The 25,351-nt window shown below is 35.0% G+C and overlaps 1 protein-coding gene and 1 long non-coding RNA gene across 16 annotated transcripts in view; both read right to left on the reverse strand.

Annotated features, from left to right (window-relative positions):
* LOC106077998 (calcium/calmodulin-dependent protein kinase type II delta chain-like) overlaps positions 1 to 25,351 on the reverse strand; it is a 105,000-nt gene that overhangs the window by 30,036 nt on the left and 49,613 nt on the right. For 5 of the 15 annotated variants that reach the window (XM_056020010.1, XM_056020020.1, XM_056020014.1 and 2 more), the window contains 10 exons: positions 16,818 to 16,872; positions 16,233 to 16,298; positions 13,401 to 13,473; positions 11,282 to 11,384; positions 10,851 to 10,934; positions 10,665 to 10,759; positions 10,046 to 10,168; positions 8,303 to 8,386; positions 7,843 to 7,885; positions 876 to 932 (listed from right to left, as the gene is read on the reverse strand). In XM_056020010.1, the coding sequence (XP_055875985.1) occupies positions 876 to 932; positions 7,843 to 7,885; positions 8,303 to 8,386; positions 10,046 to 10,168; positions 10,665 to 10,759; positions 10,851 to 10,934; positions 11,282 to 11,384; positions 13,401 to 13,473; positions 16,233 to 16,298; positions 16,818 to 16,872 (783 nt within the window). Of the gene's footprint in view, positions 1 to 875; positions 933 to 5,849; positions 5,889 to 7,842; positions 7,886 to 8,302; positions 8,387 to 10,045; positions 10,169 to 10,664; positions 10,760 to 10,850; positions 10,935 to 11,281; positions 11,385 to 13,400; positions 13,474 to 15,516; positions 15,590 to 16,232; positions 16,299 to 16,817; positions 16,873 to 25,351 lie in introns of all 15 variants that reach the window. The other 10 variants (XM_056020022.1, XM_056020018.1, XM_056020021.1 and 7 more) reach the window with 3 other exon arrangements.
* Positions 3,169 to 3,974, reverse strand: LOC129924557 (uncharacterized). The gene is made up of 2 exons (XR_008776539.1): positions 3,393 to 3,974; positions 3,169 to 3,349 (listed from the first exon to the last, which is right to left on the reverse strand). It is a non-coding gene; the product is annotated as an uncharacterized LOC129924557 (long non-coding RNA).

Below are 25,351 nucleotides of genomic sequence, written 5' to 3' on the forward strand. Positions count from 1 at the left end.
ACAGAATAGATCACTGGCAGCTGCTAAACGTCACCACAGCCTTGACATTATATTTCTACCAACCAGAACAAAGACAACTCGCACGTGCAATTTGATCTTTAGTTAGATAGATCTAGATCTGGACATTTCCACCAGAAGACGTTTTAAAAACAATAACTAGTAAACAAAGCATAGACAGTGACAAGTAAAATCAATAGCGAAACAATTTAACCATTAACTAACCTAATTCTTGAATCTACAGTTTGTACATAGGGCGTTAAAAGTAAAGGCAGGCCACGATGGCAATAAACATCACACTAAACAACCAGAAAATGTATTACCATTTCTGCGTGATCCGTGACACAATGACATTTGTTTTTAAAGACGTTCAAATAATTGAGTATCTATATAAGAGTTGATAAAGAATCAGCATGCCCCCAGGACTGTCATCTCGCGAAGTTTGAGTGTAGAGACAAGTCAACAAGTGCAGTACAATGACGTCACCGTCACAACGTCAGCTTGCTGCTCGTGTAGTAGCCTAGGACACTATGTTATAAACTTAGAAGGCAGAGAAGCTGACATCTAGACACCAACAGATGGCAAAATGAAGCGAAGCTTTGCAAACATAACACTATCAAAACATTGGCAGGATTTAAGTACCACACATTCCCCATTGAATTTATTACAAAATAGTCCATTCATGGTTCTCTAAATATCTACCCACCACCACCACCAAAAATAAGATCTAGAGGCTAGTCTAATGAAACAACTCAACAAAAAGAAGCATTAGAATAGAGCAGCAGCATGGGTGGTAGCATTACGGGTGCGCCATGTGCAGGAAAACCAAATAATAAGGGGACAGGTGGAAGAGGGTCTGCACTCCCAAGAAGACATACCTGCCAATACTGTCGCCATGGCTGATCCGTTTCCAGCCGGCGAGGTCGCAGTGTTACCTAGTCAATAAAGGTCGTGAACAATGAATGACATTTCCCCAAAATGGTAGTGACTTATTTACTAGGCACACGCACACACACGTGACTCTGCCAACTACAGAGATATTCCATAGAATCAAATCCAGCAAGTCTGTATGACGTAACAAAGTCACCTCCGAATGTTGTACCATGCAGCTACAGCATACCCCTCCTAGTTAGTAACACTTCACAAGACTAACTTACTGACTGAATGCAGCTACAGCATACCCCTCCTAGTTAGTAACACTTCACAAGACTAACTTACTGGCTGAATGCAGCTACAGCATACCCCTCCTAGTTAGTAACACTTCACAAGACTAACTTACTGGCTGAATGCACAACATCAGTCAGGGCAACTCAAAGGGGATTCACAAAAAAACCCCCACCAAAACAACAAACAATTGAAACAGAAAATAAAAAGGCGCAAATCAATGACTGAAACTTTGTAAGTTTCTAGCAAGATATAGCTATGCTCAAACCACACACACACAAAACCAGCGCCGGCGGGTAGCGTGTGCGTGGCTTACAATGCACACATGACGCCCAGATCATAAAGGCGCCTTTTAAAAAAAAGTGACTTGAACAGTAAATAAGCATCAAACTATCTCGCACGCACACACACACACACACAAACCTGCACACAACCGCACAATGTAATGACGAAATACGCCTTGAATGATGACGTCTCGATGCGCTTAAGAAAATATCTAGCTTACATTTGTAGTCAAGGCCAGGGGCGGACTGGGTTTCAAAATCTGTCCTCAAAATGATTTAAGTTTGATAAGGTATGGATACTGTGCGCAATGCCTACAGTGAACTCTATTATACGAAATGTATGCCTTATGTTGCTTTTTCATCGCTAAGTATGTAGGCTCTAAGGCCTAAAAGGATGAAGCCTACTTGTAGCACTGTCTACGGATGTAGGCTATTACATTATTTCGGAACATGTGTTTGATTTGATTAGTATTACACTGTCGAGTCTGTACATTTTTTTTAAACACGATTCTTAGAGGGCCCCTTTTATTAGAGACTATTATAAAATCTTAATTGAATACATGCCTTAGTAGCATCCATGCGACCCTTTCGGTGGCCCTAGCGGCCAATTTGTGTACCGGCCCATATAGCCAGTCCGCCCCTGGTCAAGGCTATGTTTCAAATAGCTACAAGTTTGAACAGCGGGTCCATAGTTCCATCGTTGAAATGTATATGATTAATCTGGTCAAGGGGAACAGGTCATCAGCTAGCATGGAATGGGGACATGTGTCTGACTACCACTGGAACCATCTGAGTGAGAACCTCTACATAAAGAGTTTTTTAAAAAAAGTTTTCTTTCTACAGACACTACTTAAAGGGTTAGTCAGTCCGCTAAGAAGCTCGGACCCACACTTATTTAACACACGTGTGTGTAATCTTGGCGTGTGGCGCGCTCCTGTAGAATCTGGGGCTTAAGGGAACATTGATTGTAGACGCATGTGTGGTAGCGCTGATAGACCAGACACACACACATACAGCCAGACACACACACACATACAGAGGCCAGATCATACAGTCAGACGATCTTATAAAAAAAGATAATTGCCAAATGAATGGCGAGTCAGTAAATGAAAAATAATGATGTCAATATCGACCAGTGTCATACGACTCTTCATCTTCGAGCCTGTGTCGGTAACAATAGTAGCAGCGTTGAAGAAACACACATTTCTGTGATCAATAATTCCAGTTACAATCTCAAGCAAGTGTTGATTTTCAAAGAGTACTGATGGCTTCTGACTTTTTTAATCATTTCCAGTAGTGACACACTCTAGCAATAAGACACACTCTAGCAATGAGACGCTCATTATTAAACTAACACAAACCCCTGGAGTTATTCTCAATCAATGACATTAAAACAAGACACACACACACAATGGCATGCATACCTAGCCCTATGTCTGGGCACTAATTCTAAAAGTGTGCATGTCAGAGACACTATCCCTACGCCTTGTAAAGACTCTATTCAAAAGTGTGTAAGTCATTGTTTTGTTTGGAATGAAAGACAATGTCCATACATCATCCATTAAAACCAAACGTAGTGGCCAAGCTAACAGTATATCACGTTTACCAAGTCCAGAAAGATAGACTGTTCATATTTGTTTAGTGAACAGAATTCAAAGCCATCACTGGACTCATTCTTCTTTCAACTTTAAGGAAACAAAACATTTCCTCTATTAGTTTAGACACACACACACACACACACCTTCAAGACATACAAAACATTTCCTCTATTAGTTTAGACACACACACACACACACAAACCTTCAAGACATACAAAACATTTCCTCTATTAGTTTAGACACACACACACACACCTTCAAGACATACAAAACATTTCCTCTATTAGTTTAGACACACACACACACCTTCAAGACATACAAAACATTTCCTCTATTAGTTTAGACACACACACACACACCTTCAAGACATACAAAACAGAGGCAGTAGATGTAGATGCTAGTACAAAATTAAGAAAGCAATCAGTGAAAGGAATGGGCGCTAAATCAATGTGTAGATCATTACAGAAATGAATTAAACTTTTCTTGACTAGTGTCTCAGTGGAAGTTTAATGAAATAATTGCTTACTAAACATTCATGTATATGGTTCAACAAATAAAATTGTCAATTAAAAGTAAAAAAAATAAAGTATATATACTTTTATTAGACTTGTTCTGAATATAAAGAACTGTAGAGTCCAAAGAAATGGGAATGTGAGTGTACAATGGGACACAATGTTACAGTACAGGCGACCACTCAGTTTTGTCAAGTTAAGGATTGAAATGAGCTTGTTGACACAACCCAAACAGAAAAAGATTGTATATAAATCACAAGCCAATATCCTCTAAAGATTTGATAGCAGTCTAAAGCTCAAGGTTTGATTAAAACTAAAAAAGTTTTTTTTTATTTCAGGAGAGATTAATAAACAATAACTACTAAAAAAGAATTCTGCAAGAATTAATTCCCTTGCTTAAATAAAAAAAAATATATAAAAAAAACAAAATTCTACAACTAATTTATAATTAGACCAGCCTAAAATATTAACGGAATGAAGAAAAGAGATACGAAAAATGTAAAAGCTAGCTTCAAATATAAATTGTTTACATTGGTGTCATTAAAAATGTATGAAAAAAAAAAAAAAGTAATCAAATTGGCATTTGAAAAAACTATTTTTAAAAGGAAAAGACAATGTACAGGCACATAGCTAGAATACATTTGTTATTTCATTCAAGTCTATTGAAGTGAGCAGATTAAATGTCAATAAGATAAATAGGGGAAATGAAAATACATCTAGAATTGAAACAAAAAACAAACAAAAAAAAGGTTATGTTATTTGTGTAGTGTAAACCCTTGGTGACTTACCCTTGTTGACTGCATAGAGTGTAGACACAGACATAATGTGGCCACAGGAGAGAGAGAGAGAGGAATAAGTAAAATATAATAGACAAGCATATCAACACAAAATCCTATTATTGCTATAGCATGCTGTGAGCATGGCTCACGTTGGGTGAGGACACATTAACATGAGGTACAGTTAGCATCAAAAGAACTATTGCTAACATACACAACATGGACAACAATATAGAACTTGTGGACAAAAAATAACTTGTTTTCTCATTGCTATGGCTAACATGATAACTGAAGCCATTTGTAACCCAAAGGGATGAAAATTAAATAAAGTCAGTGGAACATTTTTTTAAGAAAGAAAAAAAAAAAAAATTCAAAAGAGATTTAATTTTAAAAATGTAAAAGAATGCTTTTGTTTGCTTTATTTGTTGGTTTCTGGGTTCTGTTACATCGTCAAAATAAATGATTTGTTGAAATGTAAGAAATTCAAGTCTTAGAGATTTTGTTCATAGATTTCTCAAAGCTTTAAATATTAAGTGGCACCCAGAGTTAATTTCTTACAATTTCTTGTATATGCAACAGTTCAAATTCAGTGAGAATTTACTTTAAGCTTTAAAAAAAAACAACCTAATGTTAAACAAAAGATTTAAAAAAAATAAATAAACCTTTAAAGTTTGGTTATCAAATACATTGAAAATCTCAATACCCATCGCCTTTAAAAAAAATAAAGTTATTCATTGGATCCACTGGTCAGTTGAAAATGGCTAAAATTATCAAGTCCCTAGGTAAATAAACAATATGAATTCACCTTTCTTTATGGGAAGAAAAAAACTTGTGATTATAGGCAATACAATCTTACATTCCTATCACCTATCCATACAATTTTATCATGATAATAGAAAATATTATTAACTTTTTTTGTAAAAAAGGAATGTAAAAAGAAAGGTGAATTTCAACAAAACTGAACAAATTCTGAACAATAGACAACACACTAGGTTAAGTAGAAAACTGCTTGATTTCCTTTTTTTTTTTTTTTCAATTCAAACATGTTCTAGTCCTATTAGACTGAGCTAGGCAGTTGAAAGAACTATAAAACACAAGTATAGGAATTTTAAAAGAAAAACAAAAAACATAAAGACATCTACAAAAGAAGAGGTTATCAACAGATAAGGTATTGTATCCAAATAAAAAAAATCACCAAATTGAAACCAGTACAAACATTCAAATCACATTTAGGACATAAAAACTCCCATGAATTCAAACAATTTAAAGCTGAAAAACAGACAAAAGTACAAGTCCAGAAATATTGCTCTATGGGCAGAATAAATTTGGGCTCGACCTATTAACTTTAAATGAAGAAAACAATAGCAACCATTTAAACCTTATAGTTTAAAAAAAAAAAAAAAAAAAAAAAAAAAAAAAAAAAAAAAGATTTAAAAATCTGGGTTTTTGAATAAACAATTTTTTTTAAACTAGAGACCCCAAAATGAAGCTGATCCATGGGAGACGTTTTGAGCTCACCTATTTTGTTGAGGCTGGATCCATTACTATTTGAGAACCCTAGTCAGAATATTTGTGTTTGTCAGATATTAAAATGCAGGTATTTGAATGAGAAATCTAAATGTGTTTGTTGTTTATGGAGAAAAAAAAAATTAAAATCCTAAGGTAGTTATTATAAGGTAGATATGTTTAATATTCAAGACATGTTTTAAAAAATTAATTGTAAAGTATCTGTTCATTTAATAATTTTCATAAAAAAATTCATTTATTGTATATTATGGAATTTTCAGCTTATGCAGAAAATGAATAAAGGCTTAACAAAGTTTAACCAAAAAATTTAACAAAACTTAAGGGGGAGATAACATGCTACATCCTGTTTCATGTCTTTAAAACTAAAAAATCCATGCAATGAGTTAATTTCTTTAAAAAATTGTTGACATTGAAAAAGTGAAAAATTTCTTCTCTTATCAAAATAGTTATTCATATTGTGAAAATAACACAAACGTTTAAAACCTAAGAAAAAAATTCTACCATAATTTTAATTTCACCAGCAGGAACAATATCTAATAATTTTAAATCATGTTTTTATTTGTTACTATTTTTGTTTATTCTTCTGAACTTGACATGATAATATCTTCAGCAAATAACAACAGAAAAATAAAAATAAGGACTGCTGTGAATGAATGAATGATTTGTGATCTAAAAGCAGGAGACAAAAAAAAAATAAAGCTTGGTCACTAAGCTAGTCTAGTCATCAAAACAAGGGGAAACTATCATTCAAAAGTCAATGACAAAAATTATGCTCCAAGCAAACCTAAAATGGCACAATGCAACATAACGTTTGCTACTTTTTTGACAGTATTTGACTGACTTACAAAGAAATAATTGTGAAATAGAGTTGGAAACATCTTTTTTTGTTCTTTTTAAACACTATGTACTTTTATTGTACCAATGTATAGATGATTTCAACGACAGAATACTTCAGAATTGTCACAATAGTTAGTGTTGTCAGATCCAGACCTCTAAAATAGTCACTGTTGTGTGTATGTGTGTTTGTGACTGGGGTCATTTTCGACACTCATAAAAAAAAATCAAGTTACAACAACTTGGGTCTTAAAAAAATAATTGAACAATAAATTTAAATAATTTTGTTATCAAATATTTAAAGTATGTTTCAGCTTTATAAATTGCTTAGAAATATAAAGAGGATTATGATATGAACATTCCAATGGAATAGAACCCATAGATTGACATTAGCTACACGAAAGCTGGATTGTGTGTGGTGCTTCAATGTGACACCAAAGTCCACAATAGTTAATATATTACAGGAAATATAGAATATATTAGAGATAAATATAAATATACATATATGCATGTGTTGGTGGTATCTCAGGGGCACATGACTTTGTGTTATTAGTAACACCGGACACTTACCGTAACCCCTTATAGCTAAAAATTGTAAAACAATAATCAATATTTGCAAGATCCTGCCCCAAATTTACAAAAAGAAACAACTTTATCCTTACAAAAATATTTAGTGGGTTCCATTGAAATAGCTATATCATAATTATTTGTATTCAGATAATGGTTAGTTTTTTTTTACAGGAAGTTAAAGTAGTTAATAGTTGGGTGATAAAACACATAGTACTATGTATCTGACCATAAATGGAAATTAAAGTTTAATTATTATTAGTTTAAAATAACACACGTGGACACATGAACATATATTATAATATGCAACTTAAAAAAAATTTGAAATCTTTCTAAACAAAATCATAAGCAAATAATTTGGCAAATGGGTATTAAGTAAAATAAAAATACAAATAATTAAAAAAAACACATCAAATATGTTAAAAATTTCTAGAAAAATAAAATGCACTGAAAATAATTTACTTAGAAAAATAAACTTCTCTGATGGGACAACAAATCCACAATATTTAACTCTTTATCAATATGTCAACAAATGTTCTGATCAAAATGAAAATGGATGAAGCATTAGGAAAGCAATACTCACTTGAAAAGTTTCTGGTTGCTAACATAGTTGTCAATATGGCTCCCTTAAAAGAATTAAGATTTAAAATAATAGCAAGTAATTAAAATTCTCTAAAGCTTTGAACATAACAAAAAAAAAATCTTTTAATAAATTGGGTAGAATTTTTTTTAAATATTGAAAATTTCTGTGTAAAAAATTTGTATCTACGGCCAACTTCAAAGTCCATTTTGTTTTTAAGCATATTTACATGGGTATTTTGTACTTAATATATATATGTTTAAAAAAATTTCTTTGCTAAAAGTAAATTGTTTATTATCTGTGGAAATTGAACTTGATCAATTATTGTTAATTAATCCTAAATCTTTTAAATTTATTTTAAAAAAATATATTGCAGATCTGCTCAATAGTTTCTATACATTATACAACTCAAGAGTCCGACAGGTTCTTATCTAAACCATTTGATTTAAACAAACTAACTAACCTTCAGTTTTCGTCTGGCATTGAACTTCTTCAAGCAGTCTACAGTCTCCTGTCTATGTACCACAGAAGCCACTCTTTCCCTTTGCTGTAAAAGAGAGGAAAAAGTTTTCACTTAATCCTTGAAGCATGGTGGAAGCACATTTTTGGGAGACCAGAGAAAATACAACTTTTTCTTTGCAACAAAAAGTCACTTATCTCCCTTAGATTGTAGATGACCAAGGCGGACAGTGCTAAACTATTTTACAAATAAATGTGAGAAATAAAGTTCCCATCACAGTTCTAATAGTTTTCACTCACATGCTACATATGATTTATAGCCTGAATTATCTGCCGAGAGTCATCAAACCATTTAAATTCCTCCTTTTTTATTTTCCCATTGACACAAATCACTATAGTTATGTTACTACTGCTCAGGCCTTTGAAATTTCCAGAATGTGGAATTAAGTTTCTGGTTCTTATATCTTCAAAATGCTGATATTAAATAATGGACTGACCAATGTGAAAGTAGAAAAAACAAAACATGAGTATTCAATATCTTACAGAAGAAGAAAAAATCAACATTGAAGTAGGTCATTTTGTGCTTCTTCCAAAAGAAAAATATTAAGACCAGTTTAGATATAGTGACTAAAAATGCATAACAAAGATTGCTAAAGAAATTTTAAGTCAATCTATTAGCATACATATTGGGAAAACAAAATCTATACTTCATTTTTTGTTTGTTAACTACAAAAATGTACAAATATTTAAACTATCAATATAAAATAAAAACAAACTCCTCCATGTAGTGATTAAAATGGCATCCTGTTATTCTCTTCTAACTCTTATCTCATCAACATGGAACTGCGACGCTTTACCCACTTCCATTCCTTTAGCCTTAACCCTATCCTGACCCTTTGCCCGAATTCTGACTCTAGTCTCTAACTTCCTTTTGCTCTAGCATCACACCTCTTTGGCCACAAACACCCCTTTGCACAATCTCTAATGCCCCCTCACTCTACCTCAAACTTGATCCACCCTTACCCTTTGACTGAAAACCTCACTAAACAAAAAGTCATATAATCAATGCTTGCTTTATAGACTAGTTAAATAATCAAAAGAAATTCCCATTTTATCTTTTTGCCCTCTTTGGAGTGGGTGGCACCGTGGCTGAGTGTTAAAGCACTTCTGAACCAACAGTCCCAGGTTTGAATCCAGGTGAAGACTGGCGACTTTTTTAATTTCGGGATCTTTATGGTGCCTCTGAGTCCATCCATCTATAATGAGGAAAAGTAATGTGTGCAGGCCACATGACACCCTAATTAACCATGTGCCACAGAAACTGATGACCTTTACATCATCTGCCTTATAGATTGCAAAGTAGAATAAAGAAAACAGCCCTGTACAATTTCTACATAAAGATTTCAGGTCTTTGTAGAAGAAGAATAGTTTAATCTAGATTGATACCTTTAGACTGAAGCCTTATCAAAAATACAAATACTTTTATCTCTATTTATCCTTTTCAAATATTTGATTTATAACTCTTATATTTATGTACCTCAAAACCTTATTAGCTAAGTATAGGAAATCAATTCCATCCATATTTATCATATCAGAATCAGTCATATCAATTAGTCTAGATATGATTCAGATTTGATAATTAACATTGCTTAAGCATCTCTTTTTTTTTAAGTAGCCTCAGGTCTACCAATCCCATTGTAATTACTTAACCTAAGCTTGTTTGTCCAATTAATTATGGACAACTTACACATATCCATGGATGCTTCAGAGCTTCTGAGGCATTGATCCTCTTGGCTGGATTCACACACAACATACTGTTAATGAGATTTTTAGCCTCAGGGGTGACTGTATCCCACTCAGGGGAGGGATACTGAAAATAAACATGTGTGTAAATAAGTCCTTTTTTTTAGTCCCATGAAATCATTCAGCTATTCCATTAAAACATATGCAGCCTAGTTATGTGTAGGTATTTATAGCAAGTAGTATTCATTGTCGAACCTTAATCATGATAAACAGTTAGCTTTATGGTGAGGGAGTTATCACAAGTTTATGGTAGAAAAACATTTTAAAAGCTAAATGCAATGGGCTAAAGACTTCAATAGTTGCTATATCAAAATGTCTAAATATATAGCAGAGTAGTAGAGTCAGTGTTGTTATTTTTTTTTATAATTTCAAAATTACAAATGAAAAATTAGCATGGGAGCATCACTAACTTTGAATGAACTAACAATAAAAATATGATATGATAATTTTACTGGTCCAAACAAATGGAAGTTCAGTTTGACTACATTAGTCCATCTGAGCATAACTACTATAACAATATAGATGCACATAGGAACAACATATGAACCCAATGACACACTTACGTCATATGCACCAGCCTTGATCTGTGCATACAATCTATGCTGATCCTCATCCCAGAAAGGGGGATAACCCACCAGCAGAATATAAAGTACAACACCTGGAACAAATAAAAACATTAAAAGTTCATGACATTATTTCAACTAGTTTGTGCTTCTGTATCATAGCAAGAAATGGAACAAACCACTTACCACATGCCCAGATATCCACAGGTTTGCCATAGGGATCTTTTCTGAGGACTTCAGGTGAAAGATAACCAGGTGTTCCTGCGAAACCTGTTTAGACAAAACATAAGAATTATGCAACAGTTAACAGATATCCAGATAATAGAGCAATTTTTTATATCTAGGTATGTAAATAAAGAGACAGGCAAAATGCTGATCTTTCCCCCAGCAGATGTCTAGGAATATGTCAACAATTTCAAAAGGGTTTCAATGATAGTTTTCAATATGTAGAGTGAATGAGTTGTCAATCTGTCAATGACTACAATGAGCTCAGTTCATTCAGAAGAGATAGACTTTATTTATACAGGCTCAACATCTCTTAATGGCATTGCCTATTTTGTGTCAACATCATTTAAGAGCTGAATTATTATTAAAGCAAGCAAATGTTACCAACTTACCAAACCAAGCCTGTTGTTCACCTTGAACCTCAATAGCTAACCCAAAATCAGCTAATTTAACAGCAGCCCCTTTGGCTTTGCTAGCCAGGAGGAGGTTCTCTGGCTGAAAAGTAAGCATTATAAATCTGTAAATCAGTCAAACACAACAGGAAAACTGTACATCAAACACAACATGAATTGTATATGTAAGATATTTTATTATTGAAATTGTTTTTGTCTTTTTATTTACAAATGATAATTCTCTCAAAATAAGTCAAGTTATCAGTGCTGGTAAAGCAACACTATTGATTGGATTACTTGCTAAATGTTTTGATTAGATTTTAAAAAATGTATCCGTTTCTTAACATAACATCTGTTACTTAGATAGAAGAAAATAAGCTCTGTGTTTGTGAGAGGCACAGTACATTGTCATGGGAGATCACTGACATAAAGACACCAACCAACAGGTAAGCAGACACCTAAATAAATAACCTTACTGCAAGTCAGTCTGATGTGTCTAATTATAACATGTCCACTGACAAACTAGTTTTAAAAAAACATATACTCTCCCTTTGATTAATGATCTCAGTGGGAACTCCATTAAAATAACAATGGGAGACTTATTGTCAATGATAAAAAAACAATCTTTTTGAAAAGTAAAAAAATAATGAATTGAGAGATGGCCCAACTCATTTATGTATGGTATAGCTCTGGGCATGATGACGTTATCTGGAATACACAAGTTGACTTGGATAATGCCTGGGTTGGCCACATATTATGCTAGCTAATTGGACACGTCCTAAACGAGAGAATGTAGATGACATTGAAGCCACAATGTTTGGAAAGGTGAAAACTCTCGACACCGGATTGTCGAGGCTAAACATGACACTTAACACGTGGATCGATAGCTTCAGAATTGGAGGGGGGGGGGGTCATTGCTGCTGTGCAGCGATGATGACAGAAGGTACGCCTGAACTGAAAGACAGTTAACGATTGATAGTCTGACTGAGACCCAGAGCCAGGTAGTCTAACTTCCTGACTTGGTCATGCCGCATCGCCCAGGTCTCATACGGAGGGAGGGAGGGGGGGGGAAGAGGCGTTCACAGATATTACGATATTTGTGTCAGTTTTGAACCCGATGTCATAGAGTTTCATGGCAATTGGCATGAGGAGTGAAAAATGCTCGTCTAGACAATAGACGTTATTTACATTGTTGATACATTTGAGGTTGTACATAAGACAACATAGTATCAGAATGTACATGTGACCAGAGAGAGGTCACAACGTCAAATAATGTCTCTTTGTTTCCAGTGTACTTTAAAGGCTAAAGATCTCATTGGTTAATAGGTGCCCCCAGTAGTGCCTGACATTTGTTGGGGTCACTTGAAGCTCATTTAACTTAACCAAAGTAACAGAAGAGCTTTACTCTATGTCTCATTGGGGGAGACACGCTGTCCTGTACCAAAATGGTTTAAACGTTTACAGTATAGATCAATAACAATCGGCGTTAAAGCAACAAGGCGTTCACAGCCAATAATAGCAGCCAATGATTGAATTAGCATAAAAACACATCATGCAGGAGGTCATATTACTTGTAGATACAATGTACTGATACAGACATGCTTTTAGCGCTAACCATAGTGTCGATATCCTTGACCTCTCGACCTAACCACATTGACTCTACCAGGGAAGAAACCAATAGGGATGTCACGCTAAACTAAACATAATTAAATTCTGGGTAAATAGTCTTTCAAGAAGTGCATTTGGAAAAACATTAAGTATATTTCTGAGAAGGCGACATTGACATTTTGTTAAAGGAAAAAAAATCTGTTGCCTTATGGTCAGCATTGATTCGTACTGAACTTAAAACATTTCTTTGGGGGAAAAGACTAACAACATAAGATTAAAGGTGCTTAAGCATTTATACAAAAATTACTTAAGAAGTTTTGTTATACGAAAAATGTCAACCAGCTGTTAATGTCTTAGTTAGTTAGTAATTGTTTTTTTAACCATGCTTTTGTTGAGACAGAGTAGATCTATGACTAGTCTTACTGACCACAGGCTTATGGGGTTTGACTCCAGGCAATATGGTCTCGGAAGTATTGCCCTGCCTAAGTGCTACACTGCTGTAAAGACTCACCTTTAGATCTCTGTGCACTATTCCGTGTTGATGACAATAGTTTACACTCTCTAATATCTGCTGCATGCAGTGACTGAAAAAATAGCCAGAACAATGACCAGTTGAACAAAGCAAACAGGCCCAGCAGGTTGAAAACAACAGCACAATGTTACAATGTTAGGTCTTGCCAACAGTTAAAGCGGTTAGAAACAAGTCTCCGACATTCCCTGATTAATTTTGTTAGGGGTCAGAGGGCACTCTTTTATTTCTTCAGAAAATTGAACACGTTTTTTTGTAAACCAAATTGTTTCTATTACATCACACCTTTAAAGTACAAAACTTTGTTTCCTTTAACTATTGCTAAGAGTACTTGTGTGCTGCCGTGTTAATAGATTTCTTTATCTAACTGCTCGTACTGGTACACAAATAATGAAGAGTTATTTAATTAGCGCTGATGTTATCATTTACAAAGTAGACCTCTCTACGTATTGTGGAAGAACAAAGAAATAAAATATTAACACGATTCATACATACAAAAGAGTGAGTGCTTAAGTCTGACTGATATAGCTCAGAACATAGACATACAGAGACCAGGAGATGCTTGCAACTAGTAAGTCCGAATAAAGTGACCAGGGGCGTGTGTTTGATACATAAATGAAGTCAAGTGATCGTTTTTCTGCCTCAAGATCTATATTCGTTAAACTACAGTTTCTAAATATCGATGGCATCCATTTTGTTTGGCTGGTACACGCACAGCGTGCTTCATCTTCACCGAGTGTTGGACAAGAGAAACAAAAATCACATTTTCAACTTCCAGCACGTGCTTGAAAGAACAAAATGGAGAAGACGAGAACAGAATGAGGTAAAAAGAAACAAAGTGTGAATGTCATTTAAAAAAGTGTAAATGTCATTTTTCTCTGTACATTAGACGCTGAACTACAGAAAGATGACAAGATGTTTCATCCTGAAAGTATGGACATATAATAACACCAGGTGGACAGTCAAAGTACATGATCTGTTCCTAGACAGTTATACACAAGTGATCTACAGAAATAGTTGGTAGCCTACAGAACTTCAAGGGAAATATCTGGGGCAGAATATGGCCAACGCAAGTTGCTACCATGACAGAAACATTTCTAGGTCATACTATTGCCAAGACAGACACGTTTCAATCTAATCACCTGGTTGTATCTGTCGCTCAAGAGAATAAGACTATTCTTAGCAATAAATTGAGAACTAAACAAGTACATATTGAACTGTTACAAAACTAAAACTTTGGTTCAATGCTTTGAGAAATTATTAGACGTCACTTAAAAAATCGCACTAAAAATGAAGAAGTCTGTAGATCTTATGATGACCTCTTGGGGAAAAAAAACCCTGAGGAGGTATGTTCAAGACACCTCACAGCTACCTTGTTTCAAGACAGGGTACCAGGATGAGCATACTGTAGAAACCATTGGGAATACAACAACAAGGAATGGGGGGGGGGGGGAGGAGAAGAAGTGCAGGACTGGAGAAGAACTGTTGGGCTGATCACTTGTGGTGTCCCGAGAAAGTGGTAGACAATGTTTAGGTTATAAATTAGCGCTTTTAATCAAATGTATACACACATTTAACTTGATCTTGACTAAAAATGCAACTGTGTATTACACCGAGTACAGAAATACCTACAACTAGACACATTTTTGAAACTACAGCACTTGATGAAGTGAGAGCTGCAAGAGAGTTGGAAGGACATAGATGGACAGAAAGTATGTTGGAAACTATCTGAACTCTGACTTAATGTTAAAACAGCTGTTGTTATATCTTCATCTTAGAAACAGAGGGGAAAACAAAGTTTGTATTGAAAAAAAAAACAAATGAACAGGCAATAGCGACTGAAACAATATTGATATGAACTGATGAGCGTTGTACTAAAATAATGGACTAGAAGCTAATATAGACTCTAAAATCTAAACATGGCTTACATAGAAAAAAAAACATAATGACATTATGCACTATGTCCAGATGTTATGTTAGGATTAGGGTTAAACAATCAGTACAGCAAGAAACATAGCTTTGAGTACAGGAAGAAAACAAAAAATAAAACTATGACCAAGCCAGTGGACAAGAAGGTCGGCTGACCTAAGGAACAGACCTTCATGTCTCTGTGGATGATATTGTGCGTGTGACAACTGTTGATACCTTCCAGAACCTGTTGAATACAACGGCTGAAAAAGGCCAAAAAAGGGGAATATATGGAAGAAAGGTTACTGCTGGTGTATGTGGGGGGGGGGGACTATCAGACTTCACCCGCACACAATTTGTTTTTTCTCTCTCTCTATGACCCTCTCTCTACACATAAGGCAAAACATGTCCATTCCAGAGGTCACACATATTGCTGTAATCATGTCATATAAATATAAACCAAATATTTGACCCATTACTGGACAAAAAGGAATTGAAAAATAGCACAGTATTAGTGAATCTCAGCTTTAACAAATAACAAAGTATATGCAAAGTTTTTCAATAATCTGTTCTTTACCACTTTGGTTGTTTAAATGACGTTCTTGTTATCCTAACAAAATGTGTAAGTCCGTATGGCTTTAAAACTTTAAATAAACATCAGAGATGTGGAACTCAATAGTGTCTATTACTTGGCCCTAACTGAATACACACAAGTCTACAAATCTTTAGGTTTCTTGAGACTCTCAATGTTAAAACACCTTGAACAGACATTTTCCGAATAAGTGTAGCTGACCATTCTAACTCCTGGTTAGCATCAGGCCAATACGCTACAACCAACTGGGGCAACTACAGGACCAAAGTACAGTACACGTAAAGCATTAAGTTTGAAATCCAGTGCACACGTACCTAGCGTCCGCTTCGCTATAGAATTCCCGTGCGACAATATCTTCAAACAATTCTCCACCAGTTACTCTGTGGGGGACACAAAGAGAAGGCAATACAGTAAATACATTCCTAGCATTGTCTGATACATACAACTGTTTGAATTCAGAGCACCAGAAAAACAAAACAAAAACAATAAATAAATAAATACTTTTTAAAAAGAGTTTATATTAAGCTTACCAACTACTTGTATCCATTAGTTTGGATCAGTCATGTAATTAAATTTATAATGTAGTAGATTTAAAGTCTTAAACTAACAAAAAAAAAAGGAATTCTAAAAATGAAAAAAGGGAGAAACGACCTGAATTCCATTTCTTCCATTGTTCGACATACCATACAAAGTTATGAATTACCAATTGCTAATTAACTCATTGATTTTTTTTTTGATTTTTTATTGACTCTTGTGTTGTCAGTTAAAAGAAATAATTGTACAAAATGTTCAGCTTGATCCTAGATTGGCTGCGGGAGATATAACGTGTACAAACTTTTGAACAGACAGAGTTGGTATAAGCATTGTAATAAGTAGTATGTAACTTAGATGCTACTCACAGGTCAAAGACAAGATAATGAAATCCTTCATCTTGTATACTATCGTGTAACCGAACTGGAAATACAAACAAGAAATATATGAATATTCACATTTTTATCTATTCAGATTTAAATCTCTACAATGCAGCATCTATCATAACAATTACATACACATTTACAAATTTCATATTTACGTTGGCAATGAGTTCATCTATAAATAAATACAAAAATCACGATGAGATCATTGATAGAGACATTTAATTTAGCAAACATTTCATCCACACCGGAGATAGTCTAGCAAGTCATTAAATAAAGCTTCCATAAGTCCATCAGGATTTGTAACGCAATATTGCACTTTCAAATACCACACAAAATGGTCTAGCGAATGAGTTCAAACGTCAAGTTCAGGTGACAGAGAACTTATCTGTCCGAATTGTTCAGATAGATACATATCCGTTGTCTCAGAAATTAAATGGCTTTGAGATCTAAGCATTAGTGTTAGCCAATAATTTGTAGAAGTATTGCATTTTGTATTCATAAAGACACTTTTCTTTTTTCTTCTAGAACTAAATAGTACAATAAGTACAGTTTTAAAAATCTTAAAAAAGAAAACAACTTATCAAAGGGAAAGAGCTCCAGGCGTGCAACTATACCCCAATAATGTAGAAGTTATTTCCCTTATTCAATATCAAACAAAGTAATTAATTGACTATTTGGTTAATTTTTTTAATCGATTCACATTTTCTTAGGTACAATATAAAATTGTTTAAATTTTCAACTTGATCCGAGAATGGGTGTGGGACAGACAGATAGACAGACAGCGTGAGCTGATAGAAGTTTTGTAAAACAAATGATAAGACGAGGTTCAATAAAGCGGCTCCTTCTACAACCTGGTGAACACACTGAGAAAAGAGAATGGTGGAAAGTCACAAAAAGATGACCACTAGATGGACACATAACATATCGTCAGACACACAAGCGAGGACCATTGTGGGTGATTTAATCTAATAATATATGTAATATTTTAAATACTATCTTCATAAAAACCAGTTCAATGAATACTTATGAATATTAAATATCTAATAATAACAATAGTAAAATCAGACGACCAAACGATACAATCAGGTGGACAACGCTTTCGACCCGTTTGTATGGAAGGAAGTAGGATTGTGATTGTTGATTGGTTTGCAGTTGACAGCTTCTGATATTTTTGTGCTAAAAATATTGAAACCTGCCTCTTTAATGATATAGCTTACCATACAGATGGCTGAGCGCTTTGGGGGATCTCTTCGTTACATTGTGAATATGTTTTAGTTATGAAATAATTGAAATACTTATCATGATTTTGATAGTCATCCAAATTAAATTAAATGAATTTATTAGATACAGGCTACTTGTGTAAAAAAAAATATGTAAAAAAAAAAATGATCTCCCTTAGGAAGTAGCTAAGGTTAGCAAATGTCGATGTCAAATGTTATCTCATGTTTGTTGTGTCACAATGACGGCTGTTGTTGTGTGTGTCACTACTTGATAGTCACAACATTCATCCCAGGTCTGGGTTTCATTCAGTAGTCTGCTGCATGAAAATCAATAGACTGTCAACAGATTTATGTCAGACGTAGAAACTAGATGGTAAGTCACCCCGTGCTACCAGCTAATACGATTGAATTGCACGAATGGCGCTAGCATATTGGTAGACCAATGAATAACTCGTAGAGACATCTACAGCTAGTAGCTTTTATTAGGGCTAGTGGTGAAAAGCTAATTTAGAAAATCTTTCATAAAAAAACAGATTCTATGACGACTCCAGAATTTCAGGCAGTATTTACAAACACTGATACTAAAATGTTTGTGTTGAAGAGCTGCCATAATAACTGCATGTAACTGTAGCAGTAATAATATCAATAATGAAACAGGAAATTCCGTACAAATATTTAATATAAAAGCCCTCAAACCAAATCAAACTCAAACCAAAACAAGCCCCGGGCCCAGACAAAATATCAAATGACATGCTTCTTCACTTGGGTCCTCAAGCCAAAAGAAAACTGCTACAATTATTCAATGCTAGCTGGAAATCTGGCAGAATTCCAAACATCTGGAAAAAAGCCATTATGATCCCTATACTAAAGCACGGCAAGCCAAGAAATAAACTGGATAGCTACCGTCCCATCAGCCTCACTAGCTGTACCTGCAAACTGATGGAAAGAGTGATAAATAGAAGGCTGACATGGATCCTTGAGTCAAATAACCTACTCACTGAAGCCCAGGCTGGCTTTAGAAAAGGCAGATCAACAGAAGATCAAATTGCCTTCATCACACAAGAAATAGAAGACGGCTTTCAAGAAAAGAAACCAACAACAATTGTGTGGGTTGACTTAGAAAAAGCATTTGACAAAGTCTGGGAACAAGGTCTCTTGCTCAAGCTAATCCAGCATCACATATCCCACAGAATGTACAACTGGATAAAGGAATACCTAAATAATAGAAAAGCCTTAGTTTGCATGCAAGGACAAAGAAGCCACACAGTGGGTATAAAAAATGGTGTCCCCCAAGGAGGAGTCCTATCCCCAACACTTTTCCTAATATTCATAAACGATCTAAATCAAAACCTACCCAAAAAAGTTAAGAGCAGCATGTATGCAGATGACCTTGCCTTAATTAGCACAGAAGAATATGTAGGAACATCGAAATTTCGATTACAAGATGCTCTTGATAAACTCAATAATTGGTCCAAAGACTGGGGCATGTCCATTAACACAAAAAAGACAACATATACCATATTCTCACTGTCAACAAAACAACAAACAATAAAATTAACATTAGATAAGGAAGCTTTAGAAAAAAATGACAGCCCTACTTATCTTGGAGTCACCTATGACCCGAGACTAACCTGGAAAAACCAAATAGATAAAACACAGAGTAAAGGCATCCAGAGACTATCCCTCTTGAAAAAATTAGCTGGCACAGATTGGGGAGCTAATCACAACATCCTGAAAAAGACCTATACCAGTTATGTAAGACCTGTACTAGAATATGGTGCCACAGCATGGGGCTCAGCAGCCCAAACTAACCTAAGAAAAATAGACAAGGTTCAAAATATTGGTCTAAGGATAATGACAGGAGCAATCAAAACAACACCCATAAGAGCTATGGAGGAAACCGCTGCCCTGATCTCTCTGGATGAAAGAAGAGAAATAAAAATCCTTTCCCAATTCACTAAATTGGAAACCTTGGAGAGGCACCCACTCAGAACAAAAATCCACAAAACTGGCACAAAAAACCGTCTCAAAAGGACCAATTTCATACAGGAATCTCTAAACCTAAAAAAGAAACACCAACTTGAAAAAATTACTCTGGAATCCTCGAAACACTATAATGAATCTCCACCCTGGGACGAAAGCCCTCTTCCTACTATAAGGGACCATATTGAAAAAATAAAAAGAAAATCTGATTACAGACCAACAGAGCTCAAGGAAATAGTGAACTGTTTTCTACATACCAATTACCCTAGCAATCAGTGGATCAGAGTTTACACAGATGGCTCATCCCATAAAGCCACCACAAATGGAGGAGCTGGAATACTTATCGAATGGCCAGATGGAGGAAAACTAGAAAAATCCTTTGCAACTGGAGAGCTCTCTGACAGTCACAGAGCAGAAAGGGAAGCACTAGCACTAGCTGCTACCATGCTAGCAAATCATCCAAGTTCCCCTCACAGTCAGATTGTCTTTCTAACAGACGCAAAAACAACCCTCCAAAGCCTGCAAAACTCTGATTCCCCTTGTATTAAAAACCTCAGAACAGCACTCACAAAGCTCAACCACAACAGCAAAAAAACCATCATTCAATGGATACCAGCTCACATACAACTAGCAGGAAATGAGAAGGCTGACACACTCGCCAAGAGTGGGAGAACAAACTCACAAGTAAACTCTGCTCTCTATCCAGAAGAAATGAAGAAATTAATTGTAGATAAAATAAATGAGAAATGGACGAGCTCCCATCCAAATCACAAGAAAGATGATGCTTACTATAAGCTATCCCGACAAGACCAACGTCTAATCTTTCGACTCAGGACCGGACACAACAGAATGCGACAACACATGTTCCGGAAGCTCAAAATTGGAACCAGTGAAATCTGCCCATGTGGAGTATCACCAGAAAATGCCGACCACGTCCTCCAAAACTGCTCTCTCTACCAAGAGGCCCGTATAAGACATTGGCCCCAAATCACCCCAATAGAAAGAAAACTATATGGAGAGCTCCCTGATTTGGAAACCACTGCGCAGTTCATCTCATGTATTGGTCTAGTCATATGAACACTCCAACATAACAATGAGAACGATGAAGAAGAAGAAGAAAATTTAACATAGCTGCACTACTAACGCTAATAACACACATTTAAAAAAAAAACGTTTTAAAAAAAGGCTTATATTAAAAGTTAATGTATCAAGTAGTTGAAATCAGTCATGTCATTACATTGTCATAGATCTAGAGTAACAATAATAAATCTGTGCGATTAGAAATATTTTTTACCAACTGTTTTAGTTTAGCGCAATTTCATTATAGCTTTTGCAATGGGCTATGACGCAAACTTTCAACTTGATTGAGTGTGGGAGAAATGACAAGCATAAACTTTTTATCAGACAGACAGAGTGAGTTGAGAGTGAGCTTTGCAATGAAAGAAATCGACTCTTAGTAGAATAGATGAAGTTAGATAAAGTAATAACATTACGATAACAGCCTAAGGGACAATGAGAATAAACAACAATACATATTTGCGATGAAAAATATTTTTACCAATTGTTTGAGTTTAGCGCTATTTCATGCTTCTAGCTTTCTCACAACGCTAAGATCCTATCACATCTGGGCCAGTTGGGGGGAGGGGTGAAAAAAAAAGGAGCGACCTGAACTCGAACTCCTGGCTCAAGCCTCCTCGGACCAACGTGCTAACCACTCTGCTAGTGAGGTACTTATGACTAGAGAAGATCGTATCGTTATATGTTGTTAGTTTCAATTTGGAGCGGCGAACTATTAAGGGGAACTAATTCAGCTTATACCACCACTTCAGTCAAGTACAATTTCTTTCCCTTGTTCGAGATACCAAACAAAATAATTAATTACCAATAGTTAAATAACTAATTGGTTAATTTTTTAAAAATTGATTCTTGTATTGTCAAATAAAAGAAATAATTATGTAAAAATTTCAGCTTGATCCGAAATTAGGTGTGGGAGAAATAACGTGTACACACTTTTTACCAGACAGACAGACTGAATTGATTAAGCTTGACAGACATTTAAAAAAAAAAGACTATGAATAGAAGAGAAAATGTTCTCTGAACAACTGTACGCCTCCATTCAGCTGCTGGGATGTCTTCATTAAATACATTAACCAAGCGGACACACATTTGTTCAACATCAAGCAAAAATACAACTTTTTTTTCAGTCTGTAAACAAAAAGATTTATTTGAAATCTAAGATATAAAGTTCAAGAATACATTTTTAAAAAATTCAATTACTGGAGAACAAAAAATGCTTAGAATATTTGTAGTTCTCAAGTAGAAAAAAAAAAAGAGGGAAAGTTGTTTTTTTTTTTTAAAAAAAAGGTTACCAGCGGTGAAGTCACCCCCTCCCTCTTCTCCTGTTTCTCTCACTCTTTAAGTAAATACAAGAGCCCTTCTCTCTAGCACTGTCATTCTTTACTTATACACGCTGCTGTGTCAGCCTTGTAGACTGGGACTACTCAGCCAGCAATTGTCAAATCGATTTCTGCCAGACTACAACGTCGTTCCCCCCAGACCACAACGCCTTCATTCCTTACAACCCCCCGACCCCCCTTTTCATTTACAAACACACACACCTCGGATTTTAAGAGGGTTTGAAAACTGTTTCTTGCTGGAGTGTTGAGGCTACAGCGAGTGTTTTTATTTCCGTCGAGTTATTTCAAATACGTTGGGGTTTGTTTCATCGTTACGTTTTTACAATTAATCTTATAGTCTTGTTGTCAGCTTACTTCTTCTCTGGTCTCTCTCTCGCTCTTTTTTTTTTTTTTAGAGCGGAAGTGATAAGAGGAGGACGAAAGGAAAAAGAGAGAGAGAGAGAGACAGAGAGAGAATGAGATAGGCGAAAATAAAAAGAAGAGATATTACTTTGTTTCATTTCATAATAATTTTTTTTAGATGTTAACGTCTAAAGTACAATATTGAATTGCTGTCTAACATAAAAATGCCGAGAGAGTTGAAAGAGGTTAAAATTGCACTTCAATACAACTAAAAATAGTTATTTACACGATGGCCATGTAGAAAGGTACGTGTGAAGGTGTGAGTATGACAAAAAACTAATCGAGTTAACTCGCTTGTAAAATTGGCAATTAGGATTAGTGAACTGAGAATGCCGACCATGTCATGCAAAGCTGTATACTCTATCGAGAAGCCCCAACAATACACTGGCCCCAAAACAACCTCATGGAAGAACAACTCTACGGAGAGCTGCCTGATGTGGAAATCAATGCCCAGTTCATCTCAGACATAGGAATAGTTGTTGAACCGAGACCAACCGTTAAAGAAGGACTGACCTGCAACATCACAACCTGCGGGCAGTGGAGATCAATAGATCGTTGCCACGTCACAGGTCTCTTCACAGGTTGTGGCGTTGCAGGACAGTGTTGAGGCCTTTTATAAAGAATGTTCTCATCTGAACTCTCCAACTTATAAATGAAAACACAGAAGAAGAAGAAAATCTTGTATGTGTCAGTGCATTTACAAAAAGACATTCCAATGTATGTGTCAGTACATTTACAAAAAGACATTCAAATGTATGTGTCAGTGCATTTACAAAAAGACATTCCAATGTATGTGTCAGTACATTTACAAAAAGACATTCCAATGTATGTGTCAGTACATTTACAAAAAGAAATTCCAATGTATGTGTCAGTACATTTACAAAAAGACATTCCAATGTATGTGTCAGTACATTTACAAAAAGACATTCCAATGTATGTACCCCCTTTAATCAATCAGTTCACATTCTACTTCTAACAAGTAGCCTCATACCACTCAATGCGTACAAACAAGCTGAGTGCCCCTACTAGCTCAAGTGTTATCAACTCGCCATTGAAGAGGACACTTTTTTGTTAACTGTGAAATATTTCCGTGAGAAAATACAAAGAGTTGTATACCAAGTTTTGTGGCCGCTCTATTATAAATAAGAAGATCTTAGATTACATTGCCAATTGAAACTTTCTGCACATCACCTACAGTTCTCATCTCATAAGGGGCATAACCCCGATGTGCTTTAGATGCACGATAGAACATTGTGGTAGATTCAAAAGAAGTGATACATAAATTGTTCAAATCGCGTCTACATCGAAAAAGAAATAACATACGCAATTGACTGGGTTTTTTAAAAAGTATAAATTGAAAAGAATAGACACAAGGGTCAAAATAGAGTACGAAGACGTCAGAGCTTGCTCAAAGAGACATTGCATTATCTTATCGGTTCACATCACCATTGCATTATATTATCATTTCATTATCAACATTGCATTATCTTATCGTTTCACATCACCATTGCATTATCTTATCGTTTCAGTATCAACATTGCATTATCTTATCATTTCATTATCAACATTGCATTATCTTATCGGTTCATTATCACCATTGCATTATCTTATCGTTACATTATAAATATTGCATTATCTTATCGGTTCACATCACCATTGCATTATCTTATCGTTACATTATCTTATCGGTTCACATCACCATTGCATTATCTTATCGTTACATTATCTTATCGGTTCACATCACCATTGCATTATCTTATCGGTTCACATCACCATTGCATTATTTTATCGTTACATTATCTTATGGGTTCACATCACCATTGCATTATCTTATCAATTCATTATCAACATTGCATTATCTTATCGTTACATTATCACCATTGCATTATCTTATCATTTCATTATCACCATTGCATTATCTTATCATTTCACATTAACATTGCATTATCTTATCGTTTTATTATCACCATTGCATTATCTTATCGTTTCATTATCACCATTGCATTATCTTATCGGTTCATTATCAACATTGCATTATCTTATCATTTCATTATCACCATTGCATTATCTTATCATTTCACATCAACATTGCATTATCTTATCGTTTCATTATCACCATTGCATTATCTTATCGTTTCATTATCAACATTGCATTATCTTATCGTTTCATTATCACCATTGCATTATCTTATCATTACATATCAACATTGCATTTTCTTATCGGTTCATTATCACCATTGCATTATCTTATCGTTGCATTATCTTATCAGTTCACATCACCATTGCATTATCTTATCGTTACATTATCACCATTGCATTATCTTATAGGTTCATTATCACCATTGCATTATCTTATCGTTACATTATCAACATTGCATTATCTTATCCGTTCACATCACCATTGCATTATCTTATCGGTTCATTATCACCATTGCATTATCTTATCGGTTCACATCACCATTGCATTATCTTATCGTTACATTATCAACATTGC

The sequence above is a fragment of the Biomphalaria glabrata genome, chromosome 2, assembly GCF_947242115.1.
Source record: "Biomphalaria glabrata chromosome 2, xgBioGlab47.1, whole genome shotgun sequence".
Lineage (NCBI taxonomy): Eukaryota > Metazoa > Mollusca > Gastropoda > Planorbidae > Biomphalaria > Biomphalaria glabrata.